The 23,887-nt window shown below is 50.3% G+C and overlaps 2 protein-coding genes across 2 annotated transcripts in view; both read left to right on the top strand.

The window, feature by feature from the left end:
* Positions 1 to 15,765, top strand: part of ZBTB40 (zinc finger and BTB domain containing 40) — a 36,575-nt gene extending 20,810 nt beyond the window's left edge. The window contains exons 8-20 of the mRNA XM_065738193.1: positions 106 to 304; positions 1,391 to 1,524; positions 1,933 to 2,101; positions 6,571 to 6,969; positions 7,464 to 7,670; positions 8,777 to 8,941; positions 9,381 to 9,595; positions 10,176 to 10,338; positions 10,669 to 10,755; positions 11,603 to 11,778; positions 12,472 to 13,835; positions 14,648 to 14,727; positions 15,111 to 15,765. Of these exons, the coding sequence (XP_065594265.1) occupies positions 106 to 304; positions 1,391 to 1,524; positions 1,933 to 2,101; positions 6,571 to 6,969; positions 7,464 to 7,670; positions 8,777 to 8,941; positions 9,381 to 9,595; positions 10,176 to 10,338; positions 10,669 to 10,755; positions 11,603 to 11,778; positions 12,472 to 12,663 (2,106 nt within the window). The 3' untranslated portion in view covers positions 12,664 to 13,835; positions 14,648 to 14,727; positions 15,111 to 15,765. The remainder of the gene's footprint in view (positions 1 to 105; positions 305 to 1,390; positions 1,525 to 1,932; positions 2,102 to 6,570; positions 6,970 to 7,463; positions 7,671 to 8,776; positions 8,942 to 9,380; positions 9,596 to 10,175; positions 10,339 to 10,668; positions 10,756 to 11,602; positions 11,779 to 12,471; positions 13,836 to 14,647; positions 14,728 to 15,110) is intronic.
* Positions 1 to 23,887, top strand: part of CUNH1orf50 (chromosome unknown C1orf50 homolog) — a 348,220-nt gene that overhangs the window by 190,837 nt on the left and 133,496 nt on the right. The gene's annotated exons all lie outside the window — the stretch shown is intronic.

Raw genomic sequence — 23,887 nt, 5'->3', positions numbered from 1 at the left:
GAGTAAGGGTAGGCTGGGGCTGGGGCAAACTGTGGCCTTGGCTAGGGCCGTACTGGGCAGATGGATGAAGTCAGTCGTTAGCACCTCACTGACGATCTTTTGAAGGCAATGGAACAGATTGTGAAGTGTGAGACCGGCTCAGGTGGCTTCGTCTCGCTCATGTCTGCGGCGCTGGAGGAGCGTTCTCTGTCTGTTTCTGTGGTCTGGCAGCTGCTGCTGGCTGTGCGAGAGGCCGAGCTGCCGCTGAACGTGCTCATGGAGGAGATCCAGAAGGAGCCAGGCGCAGAGCTTTTCTTCCAAGCAGGTAACGGCCTCAGTCTCCTCTTTTCCCACTGCTGGCAGAAAGTACTTTCTAACTCCTTCCTCTCCCCAGCTGCAAGTTTCACAGACCCTTTCACACTCCTTCCTTTGGTGTCTGGTGTTACTTTTTTTTTCCAGTGTGTCTCAAAACCTCATGTCTTTTTTGAAACAGTCAGTTGGTTATACACTGGAAAAACACTTCCATCCGCAAATGCCACTACTTTGCTTGCAGCTCTGTGTGTTACAAGGGCCATAAGGTTTTGCTGTGAGCAAACCTTTAGAGAGCTGGCTGCCACTGTGTGCTAAAAAGCAGCTGAAGGCCCGTCAGACTGAAAACATGGGTTAAACTGGAGGTCTGTGTGCAGCCTCTCCCCTGTCCTCCCCAGAGCCTCGGCCTCTGGCTTTGAGTTTCCCGGCCAGCTGTGGGAATCTGTCATTGCATTTCTCTACTTGAAAACATAACCTGTACTCTCCACTCCCTATTCAGTTGCTGAAATCTCATGAAAATTAATGGGTTTGGGGTGAATGGGAGGGAGGCTGTGCACGTGCCCGTGCATGAAGCTGAGATCCACTTGATCAGATGTCTGTAGGATAGCTATCTACATCTGAACTCTGTTATCTCTGTGCTCAGTGCAGAGAAGTCAGCACTTCTGGTGCATGATGCATGTGATTCCTTTTTATGTGATATCCTTAGATGAGGCATCACTCTGCAAAATGTCAAAACAGGATATCTAGAATTAGGGGAGAGAAGAAATCCTGTGTGTTGGGACAGTCATGTCTGCCTTTTGAGGTTGTTAGCATTCTTTGGAAAGAGCTTTGGAAATCTCAGCTTTGGTAAACCTGATCTTCTCACCCAGTGTTGTACAAACACTGAGAAGTGAAGTCTGCTAGACTGATGTGTTTTAGGCTGGATGTCTGTCAGGCAGTCAGTGTAACCAGAGTTCTTCTGAGTCTGCTCACTGTTCCTGCTCCATCAAGAAGGGACTCATGCTTTTGACATACCACCTTTAGCGAAGAAAAGCTACCTTGAGGTTCTCCTTGGGTATTGCATTTTTCATATTGGGTTTTAAATACTTATTTTCCCCTTCAGTTGCCACCAGTGAAAACACAGCCATTGAGATCATCCTGCGACACAGCAAGCTCATCTCAGAGGCTATTAAGCAGAGAGCAAACCTGGAGGGCTTGGCTTCAGGGGAAGCAGGACTCACAGAAGCAGTAAAAGAGGTATGAAGGGGTGATGCAGTGCATATGCCTTCTTTGGAGCCAGCACGGTTTGCATTCTAGAGAAAGCTGTGCATGAAAGGCAGATTTACACATTAGGTATACTCAGTGCTGTAAGACATTAAGAAACCTCTCTTTTGACGGAGGTGGTTTTAAGTAAGCAAATGCCAAATCAGAAAGTCTGAGAATTTATTATAACTTGTTTTAGTTCAGGAATTCTCTCTGCTCATGCTCATACATCAGTGGAAGGGCAACGACTTGTTTGGAAAGGTAATTTTATTCCTGGTTTCTCTGAGCAGGTTCCCAGCAGTAATGATGAAACAGAAAAAGGGGAACTGCCCTCATTCCCAGACCATCCCGACCCTTGACAGCCCAAATTTTTCTGTCTCATGATGTTTTCTTCTTCTCTAGCTACTGAGCGTTTCTGCTCAAAAGGAAAGCTCAGAGGCCTCCTTGAAAGCAGCTCTGAGTGCAGCACAAGAGAAATCTGTCCCAGCCATCAAGATCTGTCAGCTGCTGTGCAATGTCCACGAGTCTTTCCCAGACCTGCAGCCAGTGATGCAGGAGCTAGGGCACGTGGGTAAGGAATTAACAGACTTCCATTCTTCTGGGGTCAGTTACATATAGCACTGTGAGTTTGGGGTATTTTGGATGGTAGCAGACATCAGTATTGTGGTGCTGTATTGTGCTGACTTGCTGTATGTGCAGATGCTTCACAGTCTGATTGTGAAAAGCTCACATCCAAGTGCACTTGTCTCGTGAAAGGATGACAGTGATGGTGCACTTTGTAGTCCCAGACTATTTCCTGAGTTAATTGCCTCACCGTGCCTTAATTTGGTTTTGCTATATGTACATTTTCCAGATTGAATGATCCCACAGGAGAGTCCCACAGCAGTAGGTGAGTGTTATGTACTGTAACAGTCTGACAAAAGTACGAGTGGAGCATATGCAGATAGCAATTTCCTGAACTTCAGAAACAAATGAATATCAATAACAGTGTATGAGACCCTGCCCTGAGCTATGGAATTATTTCCAGCTGAGCTGAATTGTGTCTCTGCATCCATCATTTGACGGAAGAACGCTTAACAGGATTTGGTGCTTTAATGAAAAAAGATAACAGAGAGCCAGAAAGACAACTGCAGGTTTGCATTCTCTTGAAAAGGATGCAAATGTGGCTTGGTTCTTCTGTCTTCTCACATATGTTTTTATGTCACCACATTTCCCAGTGCATCCAAGTACAGATGTTTTGGGCTGCACAGTCCGATGGGATGCATACAGTGTGTTTTTTTCTAAGCACTACTGCTGATTCAGCTCAGTCCATCCCCATTTATTTGTGGTGCCAGAGCTGCTTAGCATAGGCACTGTGGAAATACTCACAGATCGATAGCTAGTTGGAGTATGCAACTTTTTAGTAGTGTCTTGTCTTTTTTTTAGGGGAAATTGGTTTGAATATTTGGGTCAGGAACGTAACTGTTGTTTATGGATGAACACTAGCCTACTGGCTTTGCCATCATTTCATGTTTGTCAGTGACAGACAAAGCAAATGTTCCCTGTGTGCCATGAATGGGTAGAGAGAGAGTGGCCATTCATTAGTCTGCCTCTGTTCTTGAGCAACAGGGAGAAGTTGTTAGGGTGGTAGATGGGATTGGGTACACGAATAGAAGGAATCAAGGACCAGGTTACTGCTTATAGAACTCCCTTATCACTAAAGGTCTCCCCGAGAAATCTCCTGTTCTGTAGATCAAGTATTCATGCCCAGTTCAGATCTAGTTCCCCTCCAGAAGAACTGCTGCCAATCCAGCTGGCCTTTTTGGCTGGTGATGGCTCTGATGAAGATTTCCAGACAAAAGGTGATTCCTTTTTATCTGCCATTCCTTCTCTGTCCCCTGCTGAAGCTCCAGTCACTTGCTTTACTTCCCTCGACCCTAACCAACTGCGGGACGTGCCAGGACTGATGCCCTGGTGGCTCTAGAAGAGTTAAGCCAACAGCAAATGCACGTGGCTTTGAATGTGCAGTCCACCTTAGCTGCTGGACACCTTGCACTGCTTACCAGTGGGGGACTTGGGGAGTCAGCTAAATTGCTCTGGCAGATGCCTGATTCTCTGGCACCAATATCAAAGAGAGCAGACTGCTGTTACTGAGTGTCTTGCAGGGCTTCAAGCCAAGGAGAGGCTGAGACATAAGCAGGCAAGAAACAACATCAAAAACAAAAGTGCTGGAAAAATGGTATCTGCTTGGCAAAAACATGTATTTTGTATGAATCGATCTGAGGAGAATTGCCAGTCATCGGTCCCTTCTTGGTATCTGATGATCTTTGCATTGACATTCTATCTTAATTTTGAGACTGATCTCCTCAGCTCTGATATCACAGCTTATCAGCCCTGAGTGGTGCAGGTGGCGTTCTGGATTACATGTGTCTCTTAGCATGAAATGTGAATGATAACTGAGGGCCTCATGTTTAAGGAACATGAGCCTCTACGTAAAACAGAGGAAATCTTACATTTCTGAAGAGCATACGTGCCCCAAAGAGTTGCATACAGTTTGCATTTCTGTTTGAAAGCTATCTTTTTTTTTACATCTCCATCACTGAAAGAAAGAACAGGTATCTCCGATACCTAATGTATATGAGCTGAGCAACTTGGAAAGCAGCAGGACTTCCTGTGGAGGAATCTGCATCCATCCTCCATCTCATTCAGCATCATTAAAATAAGGAGTTCATTTCTCCAATGGAGGTATGTTATGAAGTCTATTGGTTTCTCCTCACTGGAGTAGCTGGAATGCTCTTGCTGTTGGCGGCTGGTACTTGCAAAGACAAGATTTGTCTCTTCCAGCCATCTCTTCACTAGCGAGCTGCTTTCCAGATCTCTCTAGAGTCACTTCCTGGGAGATCTTTCTTGTCAAGATGTGCCTAATTTTCAAATTTTAGAAATGTGTCAAGAACTCCCAATAAAAGGGTTTTCCTCTGCATAATCATGAGTTTGAAAAACACGGTTGGGATTTAGCGTGGGCCTGAAAGAGCTCTGCAAGCAAAACTCCATTCTTTCCTGTAGAAGTTTTGTTCATGGCTCTGTGCTTGTCAGCAGCCATGTGTATGATCATCAGGTGCTCACTGACACAGGATAAATGCAAAAAGTTACGTGGAATTTTCTTCCAGCTTGAAGAAGTGAGAGACAGAATGACTGTACTGTACATCAAGAATTTTTTTGGCTTCTGGAATCTGGTGTCTGCCACAAATTGCAAGCAGAGTAGGGCAGCTGCCAGGATTGCCAACTCAGCAGAAAGCTTATAAAGGAGGAAGAGAACTCACGAGGAGATGCATGATAATTAACAGCAGGGTTTTGCTTCCAGTACTGGTGTCTTTGCCACCAGAGAACGCGAAGTGAAACGAAGTCCTGGAGGACTGCACAGTCAGCAGTTCCTGCCTGAGGCATTTCTGATGTACACAAACCTACCATCCAAGATGTGTGTGTTATTCTGGCACAGGGTTGTTTGTACCTACTCACTGATTTCACATTATCTACTTCAGCTTTCGTTCAGAACTGTTTTCTAGTGGTGGTAGCATCACCCTGCAGAAAGAGGGCCACTCTGATGTTTTTCACCATGACGGTTAGCTGAGCTTGTGAGCTCTCCCGGCCTTTATAACATAGCCTTGTGCTGTTATGCAGGCTGACGACTTACCTGTACCTCTCCCAAAGCTATATTGCAACACATCTGTATCCTGATTAGTTCTTGAGGTTCTCTGGACTGTGATTCTGAGCAGCACTATCACAGGCATATGAGCCAGAGCACCGTGAGTCTATGGCAGACTTGTTCACTTCAGTCTTACTCAGGTTATGCTCCTACTGTTGTGGCACTTCTAGACATATCCAGTTCTGGCCTCTTTAGCACGCATATCTTCATCCACATTCATCCCTTTTGGATGTTCAACATTTCAAGATTCTTGTTTGCTTAAATCAGAAAAACTGTCAGTGGTGGTTATAGGGATGAGGGAAGAGACCTTAGAGGTGAAGGGTGTTTATTGCTGTTTTGACAGAGGAGGACAAACTGGACAACAATTTTACAGTCTGCTTTATTCCCTTGACATATTCAGGGGCTGATGGGTCACCACTTGACATCTTAACATTTCTGAGTTGGTGTCCGTTGGAATATCTCATCTGGTTTCTGGTTGGTTGGAAATTTGGGCTTCTATCACTTTGCAGGGAGAAAACTTTGCTGAGCTCTTCCCCTGATGAGGAAGGCAGAAAAGAAGTTTTGCAAATATGGGCTGAATTTCCTGTGCATTGGTGAAATAACTCTGCAGTGGTTTCCATGACCACAGAATCGCATGGTTCTCGTTATAACAAAGGAGCCAAATATATCTGTTTGTATTTTGATTTCTTCCATATGTGTATTCCATGTGGGTCTTTTCTGTAGATTGAGAACCTTGTGCTTTTCAAGATGATGGCATTACAGGGACTCAGAAAAGCATTAGACTTTTAAAGAAATGAATGTAATGAGTGATTTAAAATACCCCCAGGGCCCTAACCAGAAGACTTGAAAGAGTTGTAGCAAGACTGTGTTTTATCTTTCAAGGAGTTTGTGTTTGGGAAGTATTCCTGAGATTTCTTGCTATTTTAATGGCTAGATATCAACTATCAATGGCTGACCTGGTGGCACAACATCATACCTGGGGCTCAGATCTTCAAACATGTCAGCACGAGCCCAACATCACATGTCTGAGCTGGTGGCAAACTCTTAGAAACAGCAGTTATCTCTGTTTTTGCCAGGGGAGGAGTGAGCTCTTTGAAAAACATGGTTGTTGCTCTGACATCTAATTAAACCCTTGGTACACATGGGTGGAATTCAAGGACTGCTCCATACCTCATAGCATGGATTACCATGACTGCTTTCAGGCAGAGCCATGTGCAACCATTGTGATGGACAGCATGTCCACTGAGCATCTCTTGCATGTGCATTCTTGCCACGTGGGGATGATTTGCTGTGTAGGAAACCAGGGGTTTGGTACTCAGGCCTGGTCACCCCTCAAGCAGGAGTTGCTTTTTACACAGGGATCTTGACTGAGAGAAGTGGAGAGAAACCTGGAATCAGGAAGTGGAAGGTGAACAGTGAATCCCAAGTGGAAGCTCTGGACAAAGAAGAGGACAAGGCAGGAGGTGCTGCAATCAAGGAACCACAAGAGAAAGCATCTTCCAAGAAGAGTTTCATCTGCAAAGCCTGCGAGAAGAGCTTCCACTTCTACTGCCGCCTGAAGGTGCACATGAAACGCTGTCGGGTTGCAAGAGGAAAGCAAATCCAGTGTAAGGAATGCTCTGAAGTCACATCAACAAAGAAGGAGCTGGAGAAGCATCAGCTGGAGGTCCATGGAGCGGTGGGAAGGGCCAGGAAGAAGAAGAAGCGTCTCCCTGTGACCTGTGACATCTGTGGCCGGGAGTTTGCTCATGCTTCAGGTAGGGTTGGTGATAGCAGGTGGGAGGGGGCTGGTTTTTTCTGGGGCCCTGGTCACATACCAGGTGAACCTGGATGACACAATAAAACGATAATCTGTAATCTTCTCCTCCTCCCTGCAGCTCTGTGAGTGCCACATACGGGAAATGCAGCTCAGCTTGTTTCTCCTGCCCCACTGAGCGCATCCGCTTTCTGATTAGTTCTTCCCTAATTGGTTTTCCACATGGCTCATCAAGGAAAAGTGGGGCTACTGGTAAATTTAAAAGCCTCCAAAAATAATTGAGCTGTTCCAGTTCTGTGGCTGGCTTAGCAGGTCCAGCAAGAGGTGTGGAAGCTCTCTGCCCTCCCACTGGCCAGCTCGCAGTGCCTTCTTGGGATGGAGACCTCTGTGCTGAGTGAAGCAGTGGGAGGTGCTTCTGGCAGGGCTGGTGGGAGCTGGCATTGGGGTGGTCTGCAGTTCACTAATGCTGCACCAGTGTCCTGCCCTTTTCACCAGGGATGCAGTACCACAAGCTGACCGAGCACTTTGATGAGAAGCCCTTCTCCTGCGAGGAGTGCGGGGCCAAGTTTGCAGCCAACTCCACGCTGAAAAACCACCTGCGGCTGCACACCGGGGACCGGCCCTTCGTGTGCAAGCACTGCCTGATGACCTTCATGCAAGCCTCAGCCCTTGCCTACCACACCAAGAAAAAGCATTCTGAGGGTGAGTCTTCCCCACAGGAGCCCATCCCTTGCTGGGGTGTGAGGCTTGGCTCACCCCATCCACTCTTTCCTGCCTTGCTTCTTCATCTGCCTCCTTGCTGCTGGCGTATTTCCTGGTCTGTGCATGTCTTGGGTGTGCCTGAGTAGCAGGCTGCTCTCTGATCTTCACCTGCATGGTTTCAACTGCTGACCATTCCCAGTCCCAGCACTGCCACTGCTCCATTCTGTCTTCTCCATGTTAGAAGTTTGCCCCCTGTTAAAGGGATCTTTCTCTATCTTACTTGTTTTTCTTCTTCTTCTACCCACTCCAGAGCGGGTAGCTCCACTCTGTCCTTTCAAATCTAAACTCGTGCAACGTGACTGCCTCCCTCTGGACCTACCTGCCTTCTCCCATCCCTCCCTCTGAATTTCCTATAATGTTTCGTGTCAGCTCCTACACTCAGCCCCTTCCCCACAGGCAGGGCTTAGCCATGCCCTTTTCAGCTCATGACTGCAGAGGATGTGTCACTGTGTTTGTAATGAATATGCTCAAGCATTACAATGTTGTATTAGCATGATGCAGTTGGGCAATTAATTTTGAATGTGAGACACACCAACATATACCTCCAGACACTTGAGGTCTCTGCTAATTGAATACTCCTTGTGCAGGCATGATTTCCTCTGGGACCTTTTCTACATGGTGTTGAATTGATCTGGCTACCTCAGGAAAGCCTGTGGATTCTATGGTCTTGCTGAATCATAGAGTGGCTTGGGTTGGAAGGGATCTTGAAGCCTGTTTTTTTTATGCTGGTTGCTCCCCAGCATGTCAGGCTGCCCATGGCCTTGAGCACCTGCGGGGGTGGAGCACCCACAGCTCTGGATAACAGTGCCAAGGCCTCACTGCTCTCTGAGTGAAAAATTTCTCCTAAAAGCTGACTTAATTCCCTGTTTTAGTTTAAAGCCATTCCCCCTTGTCCTCTTACTGTCAGACCACATAAAAAGTCAGACTCCCTCCTGATTATAAGCTCCTTTTCAGTACTCTTCCCTCTCCCTCTGAAACTAGGCATAGTCCAGCTGGAGCTCCTGCCCCTGACTGGACACAGACTCTCACTTTGGGTGTCCTTGCAGGGAAGATGTATGCCTGCCAGTACTGCGACGCTGTGTTTGCCCAGTCCATTGAGCTGTCACGCCACGTTCGAACCCACACGGGGGACAAACCGTACGTCTGCCGGGAGTGTGGGAAGGGCTTTCGCCAGGCCAATGGGCTCTCCGTCCACCTGCGGACCTTTCACAGTGAGTGTGACCAGCTGTCTCCTCAGCTTTGGGTGGCCCAGCCTGCAAGGCATGGCTTCTTCAGGGTTGTGGCAGAGCAGCCCGTTCCGTGGGACACATGTGCAGGTATTGCTAGTTCCCACAGACTGGCTGGGTGTCTCGTGTTGGGATTTTCTCTCCCAAGAAAAGCAAGACTCTTCAGTGGCTGGGTGCTGTGGGTAGGGTTATCCCAAAGAAAACATCAAGAGTGGCTTCCAGCAGGCTATGGGCTGCTGGGAATTCAACATGGGAAGCTTTAGGTGTGTGCAAGGCCACAGCCTTAGTGCTATTTTTCATCCGGGAAGTAACAAGCACTTCTTTCCCTTCTCTTTCCTCCCACTGTGAATTCTCCTCTCAATTCATTTCTTTTTTCCTTGTGTTCTTATCTCCTCCTTTTTTTTATGACATCCCTGGGCACCAGACATTGAAGATCCCTATGACTGCAGGAAGTGCCAGATGAGCTTTGTCACCCTGCAGGAGCACCGCAAGCACATCCACGAAGCCCACTCCCAGGAGTACCACCCCTGCCCCAACTGCTCCAAACTTTTCAGTGCCCCATCCCTCCTGGAGCGCCACATGGTGACCCATGTTGGAGGAAAGCCCTTCAGCTGTGACATCTGCAACAAAGCTTACCAGGTGAGCTGGGGCAGCAAGAATTTAATGTCATGTGCTGGAGATTGCTGTGGCCTGTTACTGCATGAGGACATCTCCCCTGGCTGTGTGTACAGAGTGTCATCAGCAGAGATAAAAATTACACATAGGAGGCAAGACTATAAGGGAAAGGCAGGTCTGTGGAGACAGATGGCCCATGATTGCAAAGGACCGTGTACTTGCCTGTCCAGACCCTCAGGAATCTGTTTCACCTAAATTTCTAGCTGCCAAGAGCTATAGGAGTAAAAATACTCGTATGGTGAATGGCATGCTTCAGTGGGAGTGTGTGTGGGAGCAAATTCCTACAAGGCAACAGAAATTCAAGAGATGACCTGCAGTGAGTGAAATGGGAATGAGGGATTCTTCAGTGTTCAGCTTTTCGAGGGTGATGGAGAAGGAGTATGGTGTTGGCTGTTGTCCTGTGGGAAGATGCTGTGGGTCTGGCTGGTGTCTTGTATCTGCTGAGCACAGTCCCGCTCTTGCTCTCCACGCACAGCTTCTTGCTGTCATAATACTCCTGGAACAACTTTGGGTTGTAACCACTGTTTGGTCCTTATCATTGCAGCAGTTGTCAGGGTTATGGTATCACAACCGGACCCACCATCCCGATGTCTTTGCAGCTCAGAATCACCGCTCCTCCAGGTTCTCATCTTTGCAGTGCAGCTCCTGCGACAAAACCTTTTCCAGCACTGCTGCTCACCGAAAGCACGTGAAAGCAGAGCATGCAGGTAATGGCCTGTTTCTTAGCCAGCAACAATGTGTGCTGACTGCTGGCAGAAATGTAGCAGTAACTCTTACAGGACAAGTTTGTGCATTCTGTTTACCTACAAATCACAGTAAATTCTTTGTATCCCACAGCAGGGAGCAAATATCATCTCAGCATCTTGCAGCTCAGTTGCTCTTGGCTTCTCCTTTCCCTGCCTTGTCTCCGAAGGTTCTCCCTGTGACTGTGTGCAGATGTGTTGTTGCTGAAGAACTGAAAAGACTCTCATCCAGAAGCACTGTCTCTTGTAGAAGACCTTGGGTGCACACTTTTCTCTTCATGGTCTTGTTTGCAGATGTGAAGTTCCATGACTGTGAGATGTGCAAGGAGCAATTTCCCACACTGGCTCTCCTGCAGGTACACGTGAAGTGCCAGCACTCAGGTGTGTTAATTTGCTGTTACTGACATTACTTGTAGTTTGGTAAATGTCCTGCAGTAGTACTGTACTGTATAGAAAAGAGAGCTAAGTACAGGAAACGAGACATCAGCATGGGGAAATGATATACTGAACCCTAAGCCCTGGGGTGTGTGGAGGATTGCTCTATAGGAGTCTGAAGAAAAAGGGAGTTTAGCACCAAAAAGATCAGAGAGAAACCTGGGCTTGGGGAGTCCGTATCGAGGGCCCTTTGTCAAGTGGGAAAGCTGAAGTGAGGTGGAAAACACAGAATGAAGTGACAAACCAGAGCACTACCAACGGTGGGTCCTCAAGGAGATAGCAGGAAAAGGGGAAGAGGGAGAAGTTAGGAGAGTGCAGCAAGGAGCAACCTGCACAGCAAAGGAGACCTTGATAAAGCTACATAGCTCTGTCTGAGAGGAGAAAGCCTGTGGGGCAAACAGTGAAGTAGCAACAGCTGAAGCAGGAGGGTTGCGAACAGGGTGGACAAGAAGTGGTGATGGATGGTGCAAGGGAGCAGGGAGAAGGGACAGCTGCTCCTGCAAACAGATATGGTTTCTGAACATTAGTACTGCAGGGAGATAAAGCTAAAGCAGGTCTGAACAGACACAAGGTGTTCAGAGCATTTGGTAAATAGTGGAGAAACAGGGAAAAGGGACATGGGGAAAAGGAACAGTGGCACGCACCTTGCAGTGAGTCCCCATTGGGCTTCAGCACTGCACATTGCTTTCAGGCTGACCCTGGCCATTGCACCCCAGGCTGAGAACAGTTCATCTTACCCCAGAGTCCCAGACATTTCTCTTCTTGTAGCACTCAGCCTCCTTGTGCTTCCCAGGAGCCCTGCAGCACCATGTCACGACTGAGCACTTCAAGCACACCGAGAGCACCTTCACCTGTGGGCTCTGTGGGGAGCTTTTCACCTCCCAGGGTGAGCTGGATGGGCACTGCAGCACTGAGCATCCCAAGGTGGTCTTCACAGAGGCCCAAGCCACCGCAGCCCAGATTGTACAGGTAGAGATTGCTCTGTTTTACAGCCCTCCCTTTCAACCTTCTTGTTCTTTCCCAGATCCACTTTGTGGTAGCTGTCACGTCTTTCTGCAGTATTGATCAGAGGTATCCAGGACATAAGCTTTTAAGCCCAGAGTGCTCTGGGGTTAGAGTGTTCTGTGCTAGTGCAAGGCTGGCTTGCAGGAGGGCTCAAGTAAGATGCTGCAGCACTTGCAGTCTGAGTCAGGTAGGGCAAAGACCTCAGCCTGGCTGGATCCCCACCATCATCATCCATTCCTTCCCCTCCATACTTTCTTCCTCGCAGACTGAAACTCCCAGTGACAAACGTAATATTTCAGCCATCGGTGGAGATTAGCTCCTTGCATGAAGGAGCTCAGTGTGTGGGATTCCCTGGGCTGCCATTCCTCTAGTGTGTAATCATAGTATCCTTATTGTCTATGACTGCTTATGGAGCTAAATTATAGCAATTTTGTGGAGGTAAATATTTAAATGGTTCTTCTATTTTTCTCTTTTGCATCCCTGATATTCAGAGCTTGGAGTTTACCATTAGTCTCAAGCCTATTGTAATTGCAGTCCTCTGGTGTGAAGCTGAATGTTCCTACAGGAGCTGGGCTGGGAAAAACGTGCATAGTAAATAGCAAAGCAGCCACAAGGAGTGCAGTGCAGTGTCTGACTCTCAGTTCATCCTCCACACAGGTGATTCAGACGTCAGAGCAGGGAGCAGCAGAACACATCATCTCTTTTGACGAGGCCCAACTCGCTGGCTCCCAGGTCTTCGTGACATTGCCTGAAACCCAAGTGAGCCAAAACAGCTTGGAGCTGGTGACGGTGTCTATGGAGGACTTGTTTGATGACAAAGTCGCTCTGATTTGTGAAGAAACCATGTGAGAGTGAGCAGTGGTGCTCATGTGTGGCACCTGGCGTCCACTGGGCTGGTAGCAGAGCCATGCCTAGTCATGCTGCTCTCAAGGGAGATCCAGGTTTTGGATTTTTATTTTTTATTTTTGGGAAAGCAGCCCTGTATATAGAACCCTGACAAAAGAAATGATGTGCAGCAAGGACTAGATGCGTTCGTAGATGTTCATTCATAAGGCACTAACAAAGCATTTCTGTCTGAGAGCAGCATACAGGACAGTGCTTTGCAGAGTGCATTCACAGACCTGCTGTGAGGCTTGCTTCGTTGCTGCCAGGAGAATGAAGCACATTCATTGCAGCACACTGGCCCCTTTAAGAGTAAAATTTCATCAAGTCCTTTTTTTTTTTTTTAATCTACAGTTTCCTAAAATATAATCTGATAATTAATGGTTTGCTGAATCCATTATGAAGTGCAATTAGATAGATGCAGGGTTCCTGTGGCTCGGAGGGGACTGGTAGCATTTATCTTCCTTTCCCTAATGCCAAAAGGTTGAACTCTGCCACTGCAATATTTACATACAGAGCGGTGATCCCTGCCACAGCCCTGCGGTGAGCTTCATCACACGGCCCGGGAGATGAACAGGTTGGAGTTTTCCAGGAGGTTTTTGTCACAGCGTGGTAGTTGGTCATTCCCATTCCAGCTCAAATTGTGGAAGTGAACAGCCCCTGCCTGGAGGACAGGGGTTGGTGGAGCTGATCTTCTGCATGACGTCGTTGTGGGGTTATTTTCTGTGCAGCAGCAAGTGTGTGACCCTGCTGAAATGCTGCAGAGTGCTCCCACCTTTTGTCTCTTGTACACGTGGTTTATCTCCAGGACTTTGCTGTGAGAGAGCGCAAAGGAGGAAGTGTCACTCCCACTGAAATCAGCAATGACCAGGAGGTGGTGCTCAAGGCCTTGAGTAGTGCCAGCGACCAGGTGTCTGCTCCGCCGAGAGCCAGCCCCGGAGCACCGCGGCCCTTGGGCTCCTGCCAGGCTGAAGCTCAGCTCCAAACCCTGCACATCGCTGCTTGAAGAAGAGCCTGGAGCTGGAGAGGCTAAAATACGCTGCTGAGGTGAAGCAGTGAGGCCGGGCTGGAGTGTGAGATCACCCTGGACACAGCAACAACATCCAACAGTTCTTCATCCACATCAGTTAATGAGGGAGGTGGGTTTGCACTTAGGGTTAAGCTGGTGCCCGCTTTCTGCACCGCTGTCCCGACCCGGTGTGCTGCACAACATTTGGAAGCAGGTGGGATGCCGCAGGGTGGCACAGCCCCCGCGGTGTCATCACAAATCCTCTGCTCTGGGATTATCTGATTTTATTTAAGACCCAGCCCATCTGCAGTTCGGTGCTGCTGCGTTACCCAGGAACAAGGGGTGGCAGTGGCAGGAGCACTGAATATCGGCTGCGGAGAGCAGAGTGTGTCCCCGTGAGACGGGCTCGGTGACCTTTTGTAATGAAGGGGTTGGTTGGCTAATGGAGAGGGCTCGGTTGCCTCTCCAGCAGCACTTAATGCCTCTCATTGCCTGCAGTCCTCTGCCTTGTTGCTGCGAGTCCCAGCACTTCCTCATTTCCCGTGTTAGAGCAGAAATTGCTTCTCTCGCTTCTCCAGTCTGTACCCTGCAGCTTTGACTTTGCCTCCCCTGCTCTGTTTGTGATTCCTCTGAGCAAGAAATGCGTCCTGGTTTCTAATTGTACTCAGGCAGACCTGGTGGAGTGAGCTAGCACTTATAGCATGAGGCGTGCAGGCATTATGTACCACCCTTGGGTCGCTGTGTACTGGGGAACACCTGTGGGTCACACAGTATTTGTCATGATGGGGGTACTGAGAAACCTGCTCTGGGTTCTCTGTACTTCCCGGAGCCTCTTGTAAATGATCCCCCTCATTTATAAGATGTTGGAATGGCCTGGTCCACATCTCCCTTAGGAGCACAAAGTAGATGCCAATAATATGTGTTGCTTTTCTTATTTTTCAGGTAGATGAGATCTAGCTTGCTGTGAGAGATGGAGGTGTCCTCCAAGAGACAGAGCTCGCTCTCCTCCTGGCTGCAGTCAGGTGAGCAGAGCTCTGCCTCGGGATTCCAGCTGCCTGCAGAGATAATCCCTGCCCCTCTGGCAGTGCCGAACCTGCTGTCAGGCGTGACCATGCCTCTCCCTGACATGCAAATCCGCCTCTTTTTTTGCCCACGGAAGCCATGGCCATATGCCACCACTCCATGGCACTGCTCTCCTTGGCGCAGTCACCCGTCACACACTGAACCTGAGGTCGTTTGCTCTCTGAGCATCCCCCAGCTGCTGTCAGTGAGCAGTCCAGTGACACGGGGACCTTTTCCATCCTGCTTATGGATTGCAGCAGGTTTGGCTGTACACAGGAGTAGGTCGGGGGATCCCTGCGGTGCGCGGGAGCTTCCATTTATCAACACGACGTTTCTCTTGCAGCAAAATGGGTTTCTGTGAGCGGTGAAATCCCTCTGCAGCTCCTTGCTCCTCCAGCTAACCCAGATAATCCTCTGCTATCTGCCACGTCTCCATAGGCCTGTTAAACACACATGATTGCTGGTGTCCTTGTGTGTGGCCGGGTAGGTTGTGGGATTCTGACTTCCCCCGAGTGCGGGATGCTGTCGGAGTTCTATTGGAAGTCCAAACCAACAAATCTGGAAGGAACAGCACTGCTTGGTGGGGCCTTGGGTGATAGGTTGGGGCTTTGCATGGTTGGCATGGCTCGGTTTCAGCTCTGGAGAATAGGAGGGGGTGTTTGCTTTGCCTGTATTCCTTTGGGAATCACTTGTGGTCACCCAGGCTGGGGCACAGTGAGAGCCCAGCTGCATGCACCCAGCTTCTTCCTGAGGAAGAAAATTGATGAGGAAACGGGATTTGCCATGCTGGTCCAGCATGCTTGGGGTCCTCTCTTTGGTCCTGTGCTCCAGAGGTTACCATCCTTTACTGCTCACACAAGCATTTCTTGCAACAAACAGCCCCTCTTGGCAGCACCCCCAGACATAAGTCCTGTCCAGTCATGACACTTTCCTCTCCCACAGAAGGAGACAGCTGAAATTGGTGAGCATTGGCTTCATTATTCAGCAATTAAAATGTTCCGGCCTCGTCGCAACGCAGGAGTGCATTAATGATTTATAGCAGCATGCTTTGATTCGATGGCACCGGAGCAAACTTTGAGCGTGGTGAATTCTGCTGAAATCCCAAATGCAGATTCCCAAATATTGTCCCTGTCAGTCTGAGCCCATCCCAACCCCTCCTGTAGCTCAGAACACAGCCTTAACAGTTCTGTGGCACGGTGAGCGGGCACACTGGGATGAGTTGGGGTCAGAATGGGTGATCTGTTCCAACCTTAATGGGTCTGTGGTTCCACTATATGGGCATTGGGCATGGTGGGGTGGGTTGGGGTTGGACTGAGTGATCTTAGAGCTCCTTTCCAACCTCAGTGGTTCTGTAATTTCAGCTGTAGACTGGGAGGGGATCGTAAGAGGCCCTATGAGCGGACCTGTCCTTTTTGTGAGGTAAAGCTCTGCTGTCCTGGGGTCGTTCTGCACACGGGACCAGCTCTCTCACGGGGTAATCCAAGAGCCCTAACGATCTGCCTTTGATCTCCTATTCAGCAGGGAGATTTATTACCGCTTTCGTTTCGAGTTGGATCAGATGTGTTTCAGTGGCCGTGCTCTGGAGGCAGTTATCATTCAGGGGGAAGAGATGGGCTCCTCTCTTTGTCTCTTCGAGGAGGTGGGGGTAGCACAGTACTCCATAAGCGTCATGGAGTAGCAGGGGTTGGATGGGACCTCAAGAGGTCATCAAGTCCAACCCCCTGCTGAAGCAGGTTCCCTACAAAGCATCATTTTCTGACCTAGTGTTCTAACTCCCTATCCCCAGCCCCCCATTTTCCCTATTCCACCCCCCTCCCCAGTATCCCCGTTCACCTTATTCTCCCAGTTTCCCCTGTTATTCCCACCCCCCATCAAATGTTCCCTGTTTGCTCCCTTTTCCCCTTCCCCAGAGCTGTGCTGCGTCCCCCCTCCACCCCCACCCTCCCATGTTTGGGTGGGTTTGGATATCCCCAAGGAGGAGAAAGTGGAAGATGTGGGGCACAGGGACGTAGGTATGGGGGGAGCAGTTTAGGGTAAAAGATGGGGCATGGTGGGCAGTGTTGGAGTTCAGTTATTGATTTATTACTGAGAGGAGGCTGGAGGTCCATATAGGCCAAAGGTGGGGTGCTGACCTGTAACCCCATATGACCCATGACCCATCATGACACTATGTCCCCTGACTCCACATGACCCCACAACTCTTTGATCCCTGCTCCTACTTCACCCATGACCGTGTCATGTAACTCCATATGACCCTATAACTGTGACCCATAACCCCATCTGACCCTATAAACCCATGTGACTCTGTAACCCTATGTAACCCCGTGGATGTTCTGGGACATATTCCCCCTGACCTGCACAGATTCTGTACAAAACATCATGGTGCAGCTGAGGATCTGTGCCTTCCAGCCCTACTGCGAGCCCCTGTCCATCCCCCAGGATGCCAGAGAGTCCCCTAGGACTCCCATAGCCACTTATACAGTACCATAGCAGCATGTATTGCCCTTCTCTTTCCCCCCCACCCCCTATGCACACACACACATATACTCAAGTGATCTACCCATAACTCCCCACAGACCCCCCAGGACCCATGTAGTTGCCCCTATGTCTCTCTAGTATTCACTTCCATGACCGTGGTAATCCCTCCCAGGACTCTCATAGACCCCTATGCTTCCCTCCCTCCAGAGCCCTGTATCCCCCCATGCTCCTCCCTCACCTCCATATTGCCCCTAAATCCTGTACAACTGTACTATGGTGCAGCTGGGGATCTGCACCTTCCAGCCCTATTGTGGGACCCTATAGCTCCCAATAGGATCCCAATATTGCCCCCAGTACCCCCTAGCTAACTGTAGCCCCCCTATAGCTGTAGCAGACCAACAAGAATCTCCCCCCCCCAACTCACCTATAGCCCCTGCGTTTCCCCCCCACGGCCTCTGTTACCACCCCATAGCCCCTCAAGGACCCCCTGGCACTCGACAGACCTCCCTCCTAGCCACCCTAGCACCTCACAGAGACCCATAGTCCCTATAGGGCATCCAGCCCACGGCAGGGGGTTGGAGCTGGATGATTTTTAAGGTACCTTCCACCCCAAACACGCAGCCCCGACTCAGCCCGTGGCCCATCTGGTGTAAAGGACACAGCCGTGGGTGGGGAGCAGGGAATTTCCCAGGGCTGGGGACAAAAGGGTGGATGAGGACTGCAGACACCCGCATTGTGCATAGGGCTGAGGCACCGGAGGAAAGTGTATCTTTAAAAAGCGGATTATCTGGTTAAACAGAGGGCAGGGGGCTGGGCCAGGAGATAATGGGGTGTCTGTGACAGCTTTATTAGGAAGTGCCTAACGTCGGAGCAATTTCATGGCGGGGCTCAGAGTGACGAGTGGCTCCGGGAGCGCTGCGGTGACGCTGTCAGATGGGCTTAGGGACAACCGGCCCCTCTCTTTGCTGCAGGAGACAAAGGGAACAGCGGGGACCCACAGCCCGCCGCCTGCCTCGGGTCCCTGCAGAGGGTGGGATCTGTTCTCTTTGCCTTTTATTCCTCACGCCATCCCTTTCACTGCCAACTTGTAGCATGCAAAAGTGGCATCCATGGAACCGTAGGGTGGTTGGGTTGGAAAGGACATCAAAGATTGCAAAACCATTGGGTGGGTTATTGGATGGGACCTCAAACATCATCCAGTTCCAACCGCCTGCCGTGGGCTGGTGGCTGTATCCATGCAGCTGACCCAAGCCAAGGATGGTCCTCACCCATAACTCCTCCCAGCAGATACCACAGAGCAATATTTTATCCCATAGGAGCAGCTCCTGGCATTAATCCCTGGAGTGATGGGTTCTCATAGGTTTGGCAGTGCTTTCCTGAGATGGGTGTGTGTGTCTGGCATCAATGTGGGCTGGAGCACCACCAGGATGCTCAGCACTGAAAGGCTCCAACTGGAAGTGCCCCGTTCCTAGGAAGCAGAGAGCACACACTGACCAGCACCAGCACAATGGCCAGCCCAAGTCTTGAGGAGTAATCGGCATCAAGGGACACTCACACTGCTCTGTAATCCTAAAGGTTTCACAAAGCCTGAGCAGGTCCCAGTCAGTTCTCCAGGGGCTTAGGTTAGGATTGACAGCCACCCCTAAGGCCCCAAGCAGCTCCTGTCACCTAGGCTCCCTGCAAGAAGGGGAAAAGCCCTTAGGCCAGCAAAGATATCCCATCCTTGGCCCCACTGCTTGTCTTCCCCCAGTGCCGTGACCTCTGTCCTTCACCAGTGCTTGTGGGCTCTGAGGTGATGTGCTGTCCCATCCCTGGCTGTGACCCCAAGCTGACTGGGGGCACCAATACCTCATTGCCTCTCCAAAATCCACCAAGCCACCATAAAGGGATCAGAACCCCCCACGTGTAGGTTTGTTGGGGCAGCACGGAGCTTTCTGTACCCGAACATTGGTGCACGAGCTCCAAATTGGCCATCTTCCTCCAAACCAGCCCTTCCCTCCCTGCACCCAAATCCCACTGCCCTCTCTTTCAACTTTTCCCCTCTCTCCTTCCCCCCCCTCTGTAACAAATCGCCGAAAAGAGGGACGAGGAGAGGCTCCAATGACAGATGGAGCTGCTGCTGTCATCTCTCTTAACTGTCACCGAGAAAATCACACGGCGGCCACTGAAATTCAAATTAGAGTTTCGCTGAAGCTGCTAAAACTCATCAAAAGATATCTTTGAAGTCCACTGGCAGGCCGGTCATTTCTTTTAAATTAGTCCCTGTTGAAAATGAAATTGCAGGGAGTTGGTGTATTAGCATACGGGAGTGCGAGAGACGGCACAATGCCGCCTTTCCGGGGAGCAGAGGCAGTTTGCTCCCGCACAAAGACCGCGCTCCAACCGAGCTCTGATTGCGTTAGGATCAATGAAAGGGTCATTTTGAAGCTCCCCATTAACGGGGCTGGGCTGGCGCTCAGGGGGAAGGCAGAGTCGGCCCTGCATCCCCATGCCCTCCAATCCAACCTGGCTCCTAATTGTAGGCCAGTGCTGATGAGGAGCTGCCTCGTTAGCGGAGCTGGTTCAGTGGTGAGGAGAGGGGTCCCGTTTAGTTTGGCCAAGGAACAGTGGCTGGCCACGATGGGGTGGGGGCCAGTGGCCCCAAGAAGAGCTGTAGCATAGAATGGTTTGAATTGGAAAGGACCCTAAATGCCATCAGGTCCAATCCCCTGCAACGAGCAGAGACATCCACAGCTCCATCAGTGCTCAGAGCCCCTCCAGCCTGAGCTTGGGTGTCTGCAGGGATGGGGCACTGCCAACGGAGGTGAATGAGCATCTCCTATTAGTGAATATTTCCCAACATGGACAAAACAGGGCTGATATCCAGCTCCAGTTCTGCCCAACATAGGTATCTGCCCAGAAATGTTGGCCCTGAGGATGAGTCTCCCTTGCCCTTGCCCTTGCCCTTTTTCCTTTCCCTTTCTCTCATCTCCCTTCCCCACCTTCCTCTTCCTCCTCTCCCTCCCCTTCCCCATTGCATGACACCATCCTGCCCTCCCCAAGGGACTGAGCACAGTGCTTTGCCTGCTGTGAGCCCTCCCCCAGCCCATCCCAGCATACTGAGTTTCCCCTGCCTGCCCCAAACCTCTGTGCAGTGGTTGTTTTTTTTCATGTCAGCTGCTGATGGATAGAGCTGTTCCTGTCATTACTGAGCTGATGAGATGGGACTTTGAGTGGCACCACATAAACTCACACATCTTCGTGTATCGTGCCTTTAGGATCTCACAGCTCCAAGAGAGGTTCAGGGGTTCAGGGTGGGTCAGCAGCAAAATTGTGTTCCCCATGGTCTTGTCTGGCTCTTGGTGCTGGGATGAAGGGCTTGATGTAGAAGTTGAAGGTGAATCAAAGGATCAAAGGATCATTTAAGTTGAAAAAAAACACTAAGTCCTGCCATCATCCCATCACCCGTGGCCGTTGCCTGTACTGGGTCACTGCTTTCCTTCAAGACACAGCTCTAGCCATCCACATAGCAGAAATAGCACCCAAATATTTCCACCAGTGGTTAGTGGATCTCCCTACTCACTTCTGGTTCCACATTGGTGAAATCTACTGTAATGTGAGCCTTTTCCCCTGCACTGGCAGAATGAAACCACGGCTCCTGCTCCTGACATCTCCAGGACTACCTTCCCCAGATGGACCATCAATGTTTCTGGCTCGGCAATTGAATTGCTGGTAGGGCACAACCCCCAAAATGAATGCCATGTCCTACAGTGCCCTACAAAAAAGGCTGACCTCGCCTTGGAGATGCAGCCATCCAGAGGGCAAGTTGAATAGAAACCTCTAGCAGGAGGTACTGTGGGTGAGTTTTCCATCTGAGAGTATTGGGAGATGTACCAGGAGAAGAGGAATCAATGCTCATCTGTCAGTCATACAGTCATAGAATTTAAATCTCCTCTCTTGTAGCTTAAAACCATTTCTGTCGAAGCACAGCTCAGCTCTAAATGAAGACATCCTGAGCTTTTGCTTTCTGACAACATCCAGAATGGTCACTTTTGAAATGTGGAGCCTTCTGAATCCAAATGCGTTTCTCAAAGAGGAATGTTTGTCCAAGCCAACCATTTCATACTGACAGCTTTGAGATCAGCAAATCAGCATTCCCTATCAAAAAATTCACTGTGGCCTCAGTCATCCTCCTCTCCCATCCATCCACCCATCCATCTGTACATCCATCCATCCATCCACTCATCCTCCAGTGGCCTTAGTGCTGCAGAACATCTTGAAGCCTACCTGGATCCCAAGTTACATGATCATCTCATTCTACCACCTCCTCAGCCATCCTTGTGTTCTGCTATAGTATAGGAGGCATTGCTGAGTGTGACCCTAAACCCAAACCCTGTTGTCCCTGCCAGGGATGGAGGCTTTGGTGGCCTTTGGTGCAGCCAACGTGTATACAGACTGCTAGTGCCAGAGTCCCTTCCCACGAATCCATCCCTCAAGCAGTGATGGGGCCAATCGATATGGAGGCAGCTCTTCAGCAGTTCCTGCCAGGGAGCAGCAGCCCTCCTGGTGCTATCTGCCAGGCAGGCAACCATTCGTCTGCAGGATGGATGAGGGGACAGATTGACAGCGTGTGGCTCTTCCACCTACACATACAGACTGCTGCCATGGCCACAGTAGGGCAGGCTGCAAATGGATGGGGGCGAGGCGCAGAGAATGGCTCACACACCCTGAGTGCACAGCTTTGTACCTATGTTTGTGCATCATGGGAGTGTGCTGGAGGGCAGCATGGCCCCCCAGGGCCCTCTGACCCTGGGAACACCCCAGGGCACAGTGGGACACAGCAGGGAGCAGCACTGTGCCACCAGCATCCACACGGTTGTGTGCAAGCCCACCATCAGCAGCAGATGGGAACCAGGGTGTAGGCAGCACTGTGGGTCTGGGAGCAAGGGAGGGTTTAACTCATCATCCTGGATTTAAATTCTCTTAGCCTGGCTTGTTGCAAAACCCAAACCAACAAATGCCTTATGATAAACCAAAGGCACAGCCACCACAGCTACCAACCAGGCTTTGCTCCCAGGAACCCTATGTCTGCCCCCAAAAGAAGTCCTCTGGAGAGGTGCTGCTTCTCCAAAGCGTTTGTTCTTTGCATGCATGGACCGTTTAGATGGGATATAAAGAAGTTTTTTATGGTGAGGGCAGTGAGGCACTGCACAGGTTGCCCAGAGTGGTGGTGGTGCCCCATCCCTGCACACAAGGTCAGTTTGGACGAGGCACTGAGCACTGATGGAGCTGTGGGTGTCCCTGCTCATGGCAGGGGGTTGGACCAGATGGCCTCTAAGGGTGCTTTCCAACTCAGACCATCCTATGACTGTCTGTTTCTCTGCACAATGCCTCTGGTGCCCCTGAGTCGTGTGGTCTGGCCTCCCATCAGCAGCTCTGCGCTGGCAGCAGCTCCTCCACAGGGCCCGTCACTGTCAGCAGACAACAAAGAGGCTCCGACGTGCTGCTCCTGAGCAGGGATGGGCTCTCCCGGGACTGCCTTGGCTGCCTTCCCCGGCTTGTCTGGGCTTTGAGAGCAGTTCTATGAGAGCACTGCCAGCCCAGGAACCCCTTGGCAGACCCTTGGTGCTTTGCTCCAGTGGGACCTCTGTTCCCAGCAGCACGTGGCCCTCTGGGACCCTGCTCCTAGCCCTGTGCCATGGACCCCACGGGTGAGCCCTGGGCAGCAGAGCTCAGGGACGTGCAGAGGTTTGGGCTGGGAAGAAAAGATAGTGAGAATCATGGAATCATACAATGAGTTAAGATGGGAGGGACTCTAAAGGCCATCTGGTCCAACGCGCTGCAATGAGTAGAGACACCCACAGCTCCATCAGTGCTCAGAGCCCCATCTGCCTGCCCTGTGTCTGCAGGGATGTGGCATTCACCACCTCTTTGTGAAACCTGTACCTCACCACCCTTATTGTAAAAAACTTCCTTGCATCCAATCTAAACCTCCCCTCTTTTAGCTGGAAACCATTTCCCCTTATCCCATCACAACAGACCCCACTAAGGAGACTGTCCCCATCATTTTGCTGAGATCTGCAGTAGTAGCATTCCTCTCCCTCAGCTCCTGAATGCTCACCTGGATCCCTTGCTGGGCTGGGCCTTGGCCATCATGGAGGACTCTCAGGTCTTCGTGGCCTTCCAGCCAGGAGCACCACCACCTCCGGACACTGACGGGGTAATTGCAATATTGTCATGACATGAAGGAGATCAAAGGCTGAGTGCAGGGGAGGTGGCAGCAGTGGTAAGAATGACATGCAGTTTGCATTTAGAAAGCACTTAAGAAGCAATTATCCAGTGCTGGGAGCCCTGGCCAGAGAGTGTGGCTCATGTATTTTAATGCCTGTTTCAAAGAGATGAAGATTGGTGCCCAGCAGGAGGGCCGGCAGTCGCAGCAGCTGTATGCAGTTTGCTCAGGGCCAGGCTGCACTGCAGCGGCCTCACGCAAGGCTGCGGGCTCACGGTGCCACGTCCCCTGTCCCTGCATCCCCTGCCCCACTGCAGCACCCTGCATCTCCTGCATCGTGTGTGGTATTGGCAGTAGGTGGACTGGATGATCTTAGAGGTCTTTTTCCAACCTGGCTCCAAAGCCTGCAGCAGATCCCTCTGCAGTGGGGCTCA

Source organism: Cyrtonyx montezumae, unplaced genomic scaffold (genome assembly GCF_038088225.1).
Source record: "Cyrtonyx montezumae isolate F1298 unplaced genomic scaffold, pur_monq_1.0 scaffold_21, whole genome shotgun sequence".
NCBI lineage: Eukaryota > Metazoa > Chordata > Aves > Galliformes > Odontophoridae > Cyrtonyx > Cyrtonyx montezumae.
The sequence above is the reverse complement of the archived record's forward strand: the minus strand, read 5'-3'. Positions and strand labels throughout refer to the sequence as shown.